This window comes from Onychomys torridus, chromosome X (assembly GCF_903995425.1).
Source record: "Onychomys torridus chromosome X, mOncTor1.1, whole genome shotgun sequence".
Lineage (NCBI taxonomy): Eukaryota > Metazoa > Chordata > Mammalia > Rodentia > Cricetidae > Onychomys > Onychomys torridus.
In genome coordinates, this window is record NC_050466.1 from 1834091 (window position 1) to 1845599 (window position 11509).

General features: G+C 42.4%; 1 protein-coding gene across 1 annotated transcript in view; it reads right to left on the bottom strand.

The window, feature by feature from the left end:
* Positions 1-9864, bottom strand: part of Clcn5 (chloride voltage-gated channel 5) — a 155740-nt gene extending 145876 nt beyond the window's left edge. The window contains exons 1-2 of the mRNA XM_036174985.1: positions 9631-9864; positions 7248-7406 (exon numbers count right to left, since the gene is read on the bottom strand). Coding sequence (XP_036030878.1) covers positions 7248-7263 — 16 coding nt within the window. The 5' untranslated portion in view covers positions 7264-7406; positions 9631-9864. The remainder of the gene's footprint in view (positions 1-7247; positions 7407-9630) is intronic.
* Between the last annotated feature and the right edge of the window lie 1645 nt (positions 9865-11509).

The window sequence follows — 11509 nt, forward strand, 5'->3', positions numbered from 1 at the left end:
CCTGCCAGACGAGGGGGAAATGGGGTGGATTCTGCTTCCTTGCTACTGCTATAAAACCTGATTCTCACTGGAGAGTCAAAGGGATGTTAACATTTTGGTCAAGAGTCAGGAGCAGATGGATTTTTCTAGGTAATAATGGTCCAATTAGCAAGCCAGACTACCCAGACTTCACACCAAACCTCTGTAATGAACTCATCAACTGCTCTGTAACACTCCATCTTGGCCTACCATGTGTCAGTCAAATCACTGGGGGTTTTAAGTGTTTCCAAATACACTGTGATGAGAAAGAAAAAAGAACCTATAAGGTCTAAACTTCTAGTTTCTTTGCATTTCAAAGCCAGCAGACTCGTTTATCATTGCAAGGATGCATTTTATTATAATCTTCCTCTGCTTTCTTTTCACATATACAGTGACATATTATGTTACTTTTCATCAGATGCAATGTAATTTCCCATTTTGTTTAGCACAATCACTTTGTCTCCATTTTCATGCCCCAAAGCGTTTTTGTTGTTTTTGTTGTTGTTGTTGTTTGGGGTTTTTTGTTTGTTTTTAGAATCAATTGTAGAGACAACCAAAAATTAAGAGTATTTGTTGGAGTATTAATAGCAAAACGCCTGCTCTAACCAAACTCTCAGAGACCTGATTTCTTTTCTCTTCTTATTCAATGGTTTGAGGGGACATAAAAAGTGAAACACTTGTCCAGACACCCCAGTTCTGTACCACTTGTTAAAGGCATTCTGTGGAAGTCCAGACTTTTCTATCTCATTTCCAAATCACTTCTTCGCTGCTTTCAAAGGAATACACATTGGTTGTATACAATTTGAAAAATAAACTAATGTATAAAAAGAGAGAAAAATGTAAGCATATCCTACCTCTTGGAGAAAGCTACTTTAAATACTTCGGAGCACTTCTTATAGTGTGAGTTTCTCTCAAAAACATTTAGCAGAGCATTAGTCTTGATTTTTTTTTTTTTTTAGACAATACTTACTTTGTAGCCTAGGGTGGCCAATGACTCTTCTTCCTCCTGCTTCAACCAGCCAAGTACTAAAATCACAGGAATGTCTCACAATACTCAGCCATTAGACTTCATTCTTAATGGCCAGATACTATACTATATAGACCTGCCATAATTTATCTGCATTCCCCCAGTATTGAAACGATATCTAGTGTTTGTACAATAAATGTGTAAAGGTAAAAGGTGTATAGATGTGTGTATACTTCCTTCAGAAATTACGTTTTTTAATTAACAAGTAACCATGTAAAGTAAAGTAAATTTATCATTTGTTTTGTTTTGGATTTGGGATAGGGCTTCACACTGTAGCCCAGGCTACCCTCAAACTCAGTGATCCTTTAGCCTCAGCATGTGCATCTCAATATCTTTTATTTAATACTGTTTTGCAGTGCTGGGGATAGAATCTACTTGCATATGCTAAACATACATTCTACTAATGAACTACACACATTAACTACTTTTATATATATCCTTTCAGACAATTCTTGTTTGACTTTGTTGTTTTGAAATAGTGTCTCACACCCTAACCCAGTCTAGTTGTCTATGTAGCTCAAGCTGTCTTCAAAAGAATGACAATCCTTCTGCCTCAACCTCCCAAGTGCTAGGATAATACAAGTGTACCACCATGCCTGGCTGTCCTTTCAGATTTGAATTGGTATTATGTATACATGGTCACAAACACATACATTAAAATGGGATTACACTATTAATAATCCCAAATCACAACAATAGTTATTATGCATTAAATTCACATATGAAAGTAATTTTTCCCATGTAATCCTTTCAGTCACTACTTAGTGATTCCCAAACTTGGTTGCACATTGAAATCACAGTGAAGGGAGTGCTTTAAAAATACTAATTAAGTTGGGTGGTGGTGGCGTACTTCTTTAATCCCAGCACTCAGGAGGCAGAGGCAGGCGGATCTCTGAGTTCAAGGCCAGCCTGGTCTACAGAGTGAGTTCCAGAACAGCCAGGGCTATTTGTTACATAGAGAAACTTGTTTCAAAAAACCAAAAAAAAATTATATATTTTTAATTAATCCACACATTCCCAGAGAATCAAACTGATTTTTTTTTTCCTGAGACAACGTCTCACTACGTGGCCTTGGCTGGCCTGGAAGGAACTTGGGTAGGCTAGGGTGCCATTGAACTCATAGAGATCTGCCTGTATGTGCCTCTGAAACCCTGGGATTGAGAATGTTTTTTTAATATATATTTTATTTTACGTGTATTGGTATTTCACTAGCATTTATGTCTGTGCACCACATTCATAGAGTGCCCACAGAAGCCAGAAGAAGGTGTCAGATCCCCTGGGGCTGGAGTTACAGATGATTGTGAGCCACCACATGGGTGCTGGGAATCAAGTGCAGGCCCTCTGGAAGACAAGTCAGTGCTCTTAATTGTTGGACCCTCTCTCAGTTTAAAAGGGTTTTTAAAAGAAATCCAAGGTGATCCTAATGAGCACAGGAGTCAGGAACTATTAAGTTAGGACTTATCAATGTTTTGTTAAAGGACAGACTTATAACTACTAATCATTTGAAATCTGATTTTCTCCCCCATGAAACATTATACCATAAATATACTTCTAAGTTAATAAATCAAAACACAGTATCACTTTTAGGACCTACAGTAAGTATTCCACTGTATGACTGCAAGAGCTGGCAAATGTCACCAATTTTCCCAACACAGAAAACACTACAGTTAGTATCTTTATCCATATATCCTTGGCGCACCATCCTTCTTTCCTTAGGATAAACTCAAAGAAAATTAACTACTGGCCGGGCGTTGGTGATGGCACTCGCCTTTAGTCCCAGAACTTGGGAGACAGAGTCCCAGAACTTGATCTCTCAGTTCAAGGCCAGCCTGGTCTACAGAGAGAGTTCCAGGACAGCCAGGACTGCTAAACAGAGAAACTCCTTCTGGGGGGGATGGGTGGATGGGGGGGTGGGGTTCTTAAAGTATTTGTACATTGACATTCTCACTAGATGTGTGTGAGAACAGCTGCTTCTTCATGTTCTTACCAACTCTGAGTTCTGCCACTCCTTTTTAATCTTTGCAAAATTATACTGGAGAAAACTGCATGCCATTCTAATTCCCCTTTCTTTTACAACTACTGAGATAGTACATTTTTTATGTGTAGTGGCCATTTGAATTCCTCCTTTTACATATTTTTCTTTTTTGTATTTCCCTCCATTGCATGATTTTCTAGAAAAATATTTACATTTTTCTTCTTTCTGTGCTAAATAAACACAATGAACCTTACGGCAATTTTTCCTAATTTTCTCATTAATTTTATTTATGGTTTGCACAGAAGTTTTAAATTGTTACATAACTAATGATATGAATCTTTTTCTTTATTAAATCTACCTTTGCTATTATGAATATAAATATCGACCTCGAGATTATGCCATTCCCTGCTTTTTAGTTCTTTTATCATTTTTTTCTCTCTTTAATTTGTAATTCTTTAGTACAGCAGTTCCCAAACAAGATTAGACACTGTACTGCTCACAAGGCTCCTTTAAATGCTGGGTGTTAGGACTGAATTCCAGTGGTGGGAGGGGGTGAGACCTAAGCAGAAATACGCTTTAAAGCACAGAAAACTTTGATAGCCTCCCTCCTCTAGTACTAAAAACTATTTTAATCCTCCTAAATTTATGTGGATGTAATTCTTCCTCAAATTACTTTAGCACATTTGTTAGATAAACTATCTTATTAATTTGAGTTGTTACCTTTTAAATTCCAGGAGGCCAAGGCCTATAGCTGTTTATCTAGACCTAGACCATCTACAGCTGTTTTATTAGACCACTGCATCTGTGGAGCCCAGGAGACAACTTGAGTTCAGTAAACACTAGTTAGAAATAACTAACACAAGCCTCCTTATAACTTTAAACCAGCTAGTCTCCTCTCCGGTGTTTTCCTAAATCATTAGCCCAAAACCCCTGCAGCTATGAAAAATATGAACACACACTCTGTTTAAGGTAGCCAGAGTATGTATTAGAGGGCTCCAGTGAGATGAGGTAAGTCACAATGATAATGTTGGCCATGTTGAAGAGGTATTACAAATTCTGATCAGATGCTCCATGAAGAGTTTCAGCTCTTAAAACTTCCCAACTAGTTGCCTCCAGAAACTAATGCAAAAGCTTCCCTGAGCTGAGGACAGAGCCACAAAGTCGTTCCCTCTTCCGTGAACCAACAAAAAGAACAACAGAGACTGGTTTTAGTCACCAGGACTTGTCACTATCTGACCTTGGGCACCCTGGACTCTAGGACAGAGTTATGTGTTTCCTAAGATTCTCTTCAGGTCAAAACCTCTACTTGAAGAGCCAAACAGACTACTATTACATGGCAGAGCTTCCAGAGCCAACCTGAAATTACCTCTACAGAATGGGGCTCCTGTCCCATCCGATCTAAAGTAAAACAATAGTGTCAACAGTGATCGTAGCAGTAGTAGTAGCTATTTCTAAATTACGAACACTTTTACACACTAAATGATATTCTACGTGTCTCGTGATTATAACATAGACACACATTTTTACAGTACTAGGTTTAGGTGTTTTGCATAACTCAGTTCATCTTCACAACCTTATAGTAAGCTCTGTTCTCATTCTCACTTTACAAAGGAGGACACTGAGTCACAGAGGGTTTAAATAAATTGCCCAAAGCCTCACAGCTATCAAGTAACAAAGCCAGGAGTTCAATCCAGACGCACATGGCTAACCCGTAACTATCATTTTTCCTTCAAAAGTTGCCAAACTAGCCAATAAACTGCAGTGATCCTAAATGCTAAATTCTGTAGACTCCTTCCCTCTTAACAAAATGAGTGTTCAGTCAATGTAAAGTTAAGCAGATCACATGTCAGAGCCTAAGCTCGTAAGAGATGGTACTAAGAAAATACGGCATTTGATTTATTTATTAGTAATTGCTAGTCACTACACATTACAATATTTTATGGTCAAACAATACATCATTAACAACTAAAGACATCTGCACAAATGGAGAGGAAAACTACAAACTTTATATGTATCCCTGGGAAGAAAAGTAGATGCCCTCCCGCACATAATCCAGGCTCTATACATTTTCAAAAATGCCTTTGAAACATCAACCTGACAGCCCGAAGGAATCAAAAGGAAGCAAGCAGGTCAAAAGTTTAGTACACTAGCCTCCATCACCCGCTTCAGCCACCTCTCCTGTTTCTCATCTCACAGAACGGCTCGGCTGACTCCCATGCCCAAGCTGGCTGTTAGTCCAGGCTCACTTCTTGCTAAGTCCAGCCACAAAGCATTCTGGAATTCGCAGTATTCTTCCCAACCTTGCTCCCCTTCCTTGCTTCTCTTCTCAGAGCTCACTAGCTTTCTCCTAAACCACTCTTCCAGAAAACTTCTCAATGAGCGCAGGCTTTGCACTCCCTCCAGCAACACCTCGTCTCAGCCCTGCTGCCAAAGGAATCTTTCTAGAACAAAATCTGCTTGTGTTACTTCCCTGTTTAGAATCTTTGTCTCCGGGATAAAGTGTAAAAGCCTTCCTAGAACATATAAGGTCCTTTATTTTCCGGCCTCCAACCACCTTCCTTGCTTCATCTCATAGCAGGCAAACAAAGCAAGCTGAAGTTCCTGAACAGTGCCGCTCTGTCTGGCTAGAACGCAGTTCTCTTATGCAGCCATATGGCCAACTCCTACTCAGTTTTAGAGCAGCTCAAACCTCAAAGTTCACCGTGCTTTTTCTCTAGGATTGCATCTCATTTTACACCTCTCCCTATGGTAATATTTACTTAATGTGGCACAGTTTATTCATAAGTCTGTCTTTCCCAGATCATGAGGCATGCTCCAAGCTTCTGCGCTTTACTCCTCACTCTATTCTGCTTATTCAATGAAAAGAATTTCTCAGGATTTAACTGCGCGCGCGCGCGCGCGCGCGCGCGCGCGCGCGCACACACACACACACACACACACACACACACACACACACGCAGGCACATGCATGCAAGCACACACATATACAACACATGACATACATGTAGAGGTCAGAGGGCAATTTATGAGAGTCTGTTCTCTCCTTCCATAATGTGGACCTCAGGGGTAGAACTCAAGTTGTCTGGCTTGGTTGCAATCACCTTTACTCACTGAGCCATCTCATTGGCCCTAAACTGTTTGTGATAAATACCCATCAAAGCCAGCATACAAGGCAAATCCCATTTCAAAAATATGTTGAAATTGACAATCTGTGTATATAAAAACTGTTTGTAACATTCACGTATGTACATGGTTGGTTGGTTTGTTTGTTTTTTAGGTTTTTCAAGACAGGGTTTCTCTGTGTAGCTTTGCGCCTTTCCTGGAACTCACTCTGTAGACCAGGCTGGCCTCGAACTCTCGGAGATCCACCCGGCTCTGCCTCCCGAGTGCTGGGATTAAAGGCGTGCACCACCACCGCCCGACAACAGAACACTTTTTAAAAAATTCATTAAACTACAGACAAATCTAGCTTTTGAATATTCATAGATATTGAAGCTATTTTACTCTATTCCATGTAAGTGGCCCTGAACCTCTGGTGGGTCACAGACACAGTTCAGTAGTTTTTGTCAATCATTTCTTAAACTCACATTTCTTCTGTGGTGATTATAAGATTCCGATGAAAATTCTGATACTGTCCTGAAGAGCGATGCCCAACCTCATTAAAAATAACAACTTTGCATGTGATAGAAACTCACAACAAGAGATGTAATTTACCAACCAAAACATTGTTGAGCTTGGCTCTCAGGTTTATATTAAAATGAGCCTTTTCTTTCTAGCACCCAAATCTAAATGTAACATTCAATGAATCTTTTCAACTGCCAAAACCCCAAGAAAGTCTTCATTGAGAACAGGAAGCTTGAGAGGCAGCAAAGTGTGTCTCCCCTCCTTTCGAGAATCTTACAATCCAAATTTGCTTGAAACAAATGAAATAGGAAAAAAAAATTCATCTCCTCCCATCTAGTCCCCGGGAACACATGTTTAAGTGAAGGAAGGTCTTTTAAATATTTCTGGCACATCATTTGTCTAATTCCCCATTCACATCCACTTGAAAATCATTTGAACATCTAGCTGACAACAGCTTCTCTTAAATGAATGTGCATTGTCCTTGCAAAGAAAGGGTTAAATTAAAGAAACAGCTGGCTGCCAGCCACTGGCTCTGGGGGTTGGGTGGGGGTGGAAGACAGCAGGAGGAAAAACCAGTTAGAGGAATAAGTGCTAATTTCTTACCATGCCACATGGCCATCTTGTATCTATCTTCTCCCAGGCTGGGGTCCCAGGCTCAGAGCTTTCCAGAGGCCCCCAGTTTTGAAGGGGGACTTAGAGGAGGGTGTAGATGGAAACGCAACTGTGTGGTTCTGTGTTCTGCAAGATTCTAAGGCCCCAAACCTGAAAATGTAAAGAGAAAAATGAGAATCTGAAAAGAAAACAAAGAATTTCAAATTCTTAAAGATGACCTCCTGCCCCTCTGAACCTCTCTTTCAAAGGTAGCATACATAAGCAGTGTCGAGTTTCCCCTCTGCAGCAGTGGGGCACTGCCCCTGAAAGAGTGGAGCTATACCCTCCTTGAGATTGTCACTCACTGCTGCAGGAGTCTGTATGAATCACTGGCGCTTCAGTAAATGCGGTTGGACACTCATCAAGGGATGCGTAGTGCTTGGTTGAGATAACCATTGTGTGTTTCCTATCTTAAAGTTCCACACTCTGGTGAATGAATTCTTCCTCTGCTCCTAAAGCATTCCGTGTGACATAGAGAAATCAATAGAAAAGAGAACAAATTCTGTGACTAAAGTTTTAAATAGATCTGGCAGAGGAAAGAAAGAAAAGGAGCAGGATAGAAAGTAAGAAATGATGATACCCTTTGGGACGTGGGTCTTCCTGTCCAGTTTATTTTGTACTTTCCCGCTTTGCAAATCTCCTCGAGGGAGCACATTAGACTCTCTGTATCATGAGGGGATGAATCAAAGACAAAATACACAACTAGGACATGAATTTAAGTATAATCGCATTAATTTAGCTGCCGCTCAGTGTTACGTTTTCAAATCCAGGGCTGATGAGAAGGCTTGTCAGGTATAAAAGAGCTTGCCGTCCGAGCCTGAGTTCGATCCCTGGGACGCAAGTAAAGATGGAAAGAAAGAACTAACAACATAAAGCTGCGCCCACCCCACCCCACTACTCACACACACACACAAAACAGTACTACTAAAATTTTAATCTTCAAATTCAGTCTTAAGACAATACAGTTTCCAAGTACATGAAAGGAGCTAGGAATCGAAGGAAAAACTGAAGGGTGTGATCGCGCTTAGTTTGGTTTGGAAGTTTAATATATAAAACTTTGTCCATTTAAACAAGTTTTAATAATTTATTTTCCTCATTTAGCATAAAAGCTAATCTGCATTTTTTTCAAAAACAAAAAACAAAAAACAAAACAAAAAAAAACCCCTCACTTTTTTGGCCTGGTGAGCATGGAGGCAAATTTCTATTTCCATCGCTTTTACACAAGCAACACATGCAACTCTGAAGTGGAAAAGCTAAAGGCTAATACTAGTTTGAGAAGCATGTTGGCCCTCTTTAATGACCTCTTTTTCTGTAAAGAACAAAAAGGTTCGTGTGTGCGCCAGTCCTCAAAACGCCAACAAAGACCGGGCTTTGGATGAGGCAAGGCTCCTGAAGTCCAAGAAAAAGAAAGCTTAAGAAACTTCGACTCCAAGAATGAATTCACCAGGAAAAAGTGCTCCCATGACTTATGTGGAACATGGCACAGTTTAAGTTTGTTTTTTCTCCCCTTCTACTTTGCTTGCAGTTAAGAAGTACTGATCAGCGCCTTGCGGGACAAGGGGAAATGGAACAGCTCTGAAATTCAACCCGAGAAATTACTAATACATGTATGAAGTATGTGCAGAGCAGAGTCTCACTGGTTTTTAATGCTTCAACTTCTGAGTTTCCCCCATTTACTCGGTGCAGCTTCCACTGACGTTATCACACGCACTCACGTCCAACTCCAGGCAACAGATTTGTTCTGAAACGTTCATAAAGGTAAAAAGTGCGTCCAAGTTTCAAGCTAAAGCTTCCTTTCCATTACTGGCAAAGGCTCTGGAGCGCAGGGCTCCAACGCCTGGGAAGCAGCAGCTATGCGCGTTGGGCGGCAAAAGGGAAAATGCACACCAACTTCGTTGCCCAGATCGTCTGGATTGGACTTCACTAAGACCCACGCGAAACCCGTGGCAGGAGCGAGCAGAACCCGGCCTCGGCTGCACGCTTTCCCAGTGAACGCCGCCCTAGCCCTGTCCTCCGGAGAGGCGACGTGGGCAGCCAAGCTCCCCGATTTCAAAGCTGGGCGGGCTTGGCGCCCTTTGACAAGGAAACTTCGGGCAGCCTGGGGACCCTGCTCGGAGAACAGGGTTGGGCTCCCGTAGAGATGCCGCCCCACACTGGCTGGAACCAGCCTGTCCACCTTCTTCAGTGGCAGCCAGACAGGGGACGCCAGCTCCGGAGATCGTGGTGGCAGGCGAGCGCTCTCCTTGGCTCGCTGTAGCAGGGGGCTCGTCGGGTGGGCTGGCGGCCGGCGGCCGGGGAAGGACCTGTTGGGAAAGGGAAGCCCATTTGCCTTTACCTGTCACCGAGGTCCGGCGCGGCGGAGCCCGTGTCCCCAGGCGGTGGGCAGCGCGCTCAGTCGGCTCTGGCGTTCCACACAGCGAGTAGAGCTAGCGCCCCACGTAGCCAGCAGAGCTTCATTCACACAGCCCAGCCAGGAGGAGGGGGAGCGGAGCGGGAGTGCAGCTCATGTGACAGGCGCCTCGGAGTACCAGCTCTGCCCAGACGGCGTCTGGGCATGCGCGCCACGAAGTCTCTCCCCCACCCACCCCCACCCCTCCTCTCCAGGCACCTCGGCCCAGCCCGGGGAAAACCGCCGCCAAGAAGCTGCTGCTGGGAGGAGTTTCAACACGCGCAACCGCAATAGGGTAGCTAGGCTTGCAGCCATATTTAATGAGGACTGGGCGGATCCAACCCAAGTGCTGGGCGTGTCGGTTGCATTCGGAAAAAGCAATGGTCCCCTCGGTTTCATTGTTTGCAGATTGCCTACTTTGGTTTTGCTTTTGTCTTTAGAACAAACTGTTTATCCTGAGCGTCTTGCCCACGGCGTAATAGTAGAAATATAATACTAATAACATCAGACCATATATTTAAGCCTCCTATAGGCCAGGCATTGTTCTAACTCCTACACTTTATTCATTGCATTTAATGCTCACAAGAACCCATGAGGCATGTATAATTATTTGTCTATTTCACTTGTAAAAATACAGAGGCACAGAAAGGTTACATAGCCTTTCCAATCTCACACTCTAGTTAGTAGCAATAGGAATAGTGATCAAATACAGTGATGCTTCCAGCAGCCAATTTAGGCCAATTCAGTAAAGTCTATATGGTAGTTAGTCATCGGTATTATCTCCAAATTAATCATTACCAAGCTAAATCTCAAGGTGACACATACTTGTAATCCAAGCACTCAGAGATTTGAAGGCAGGAGAATCGGGAGTTTAAAGTGATCCTAGGCTACATTGTAAGTTTGAAGGCAGCCTGTGCTACACGACACTGTCTTAAAAGCAAACAAAACACAAAATGAAACCTCAGATTCCAACTAAGATCTTTCTGTCTCCCGTTTTGAGACGGATTTCTTGGTTGTTCCTGCTTGTCCTGGAACTCACTCTGTAGACCAGGCTGGCCTCGAACTCACAGAGATCCGCCTGCCTCTGCCTCCCGAGTGCTGGGATTAAAGGTGTGCACTAGCACCGCCCATCTTATTCTCATTTTTTAAAAGAATGAACAGGCCAGACAAATACAGCTAATTAATGTACTGGAAGAACTAAGACTGGAATCCATATCATCAACACAAGTAATCTACCTGGAACCCAAGTACTCAAATTCAGAATCCGATACAGTGAGCATTTTTTTTTTCAATTTTCTTGCGCCTTACTCTTTAGCCTTGGCTAGACTAGAGTGGCCTTGAGATCACAGATTCGCCTGCTTCTGCCTCCCAAATGCTGTGATTGTAGTCCTGTACCACCATACCAGGCCTTTCCATTTTTTTCCTTTGAGAAGTTCATACATGAATACAATAAACTATAATCCTATACACTCCCATTTGCCCCTCCAACTCTTCCCATACTTTTCCCAACACCTCTCCTCCTAATTTTGTATCTTCTTTTTTATTAACCCAATAAATCCAATTAGTGTTGCCCATATGAGCATCAGTGTGGGGCCATCCACCAGACCAGGAGAAATCTGCTAGAGACCATACCCTCAAAGAAGAGTGATTCTCTCTCCATGGAAGCTATCAGCTACCAACAGCATCCCCAGCATCTCAGTAAGGCATAGAGCCTGAGGATCACCTCTCCCAGAACTTTGGCGGCTTGATCTTGTTCATGAGTACAATTGCCTTGTGTACAGAAGACTTCACAACACTCCTCTCCATCCTCTAGCTCCTACATTTT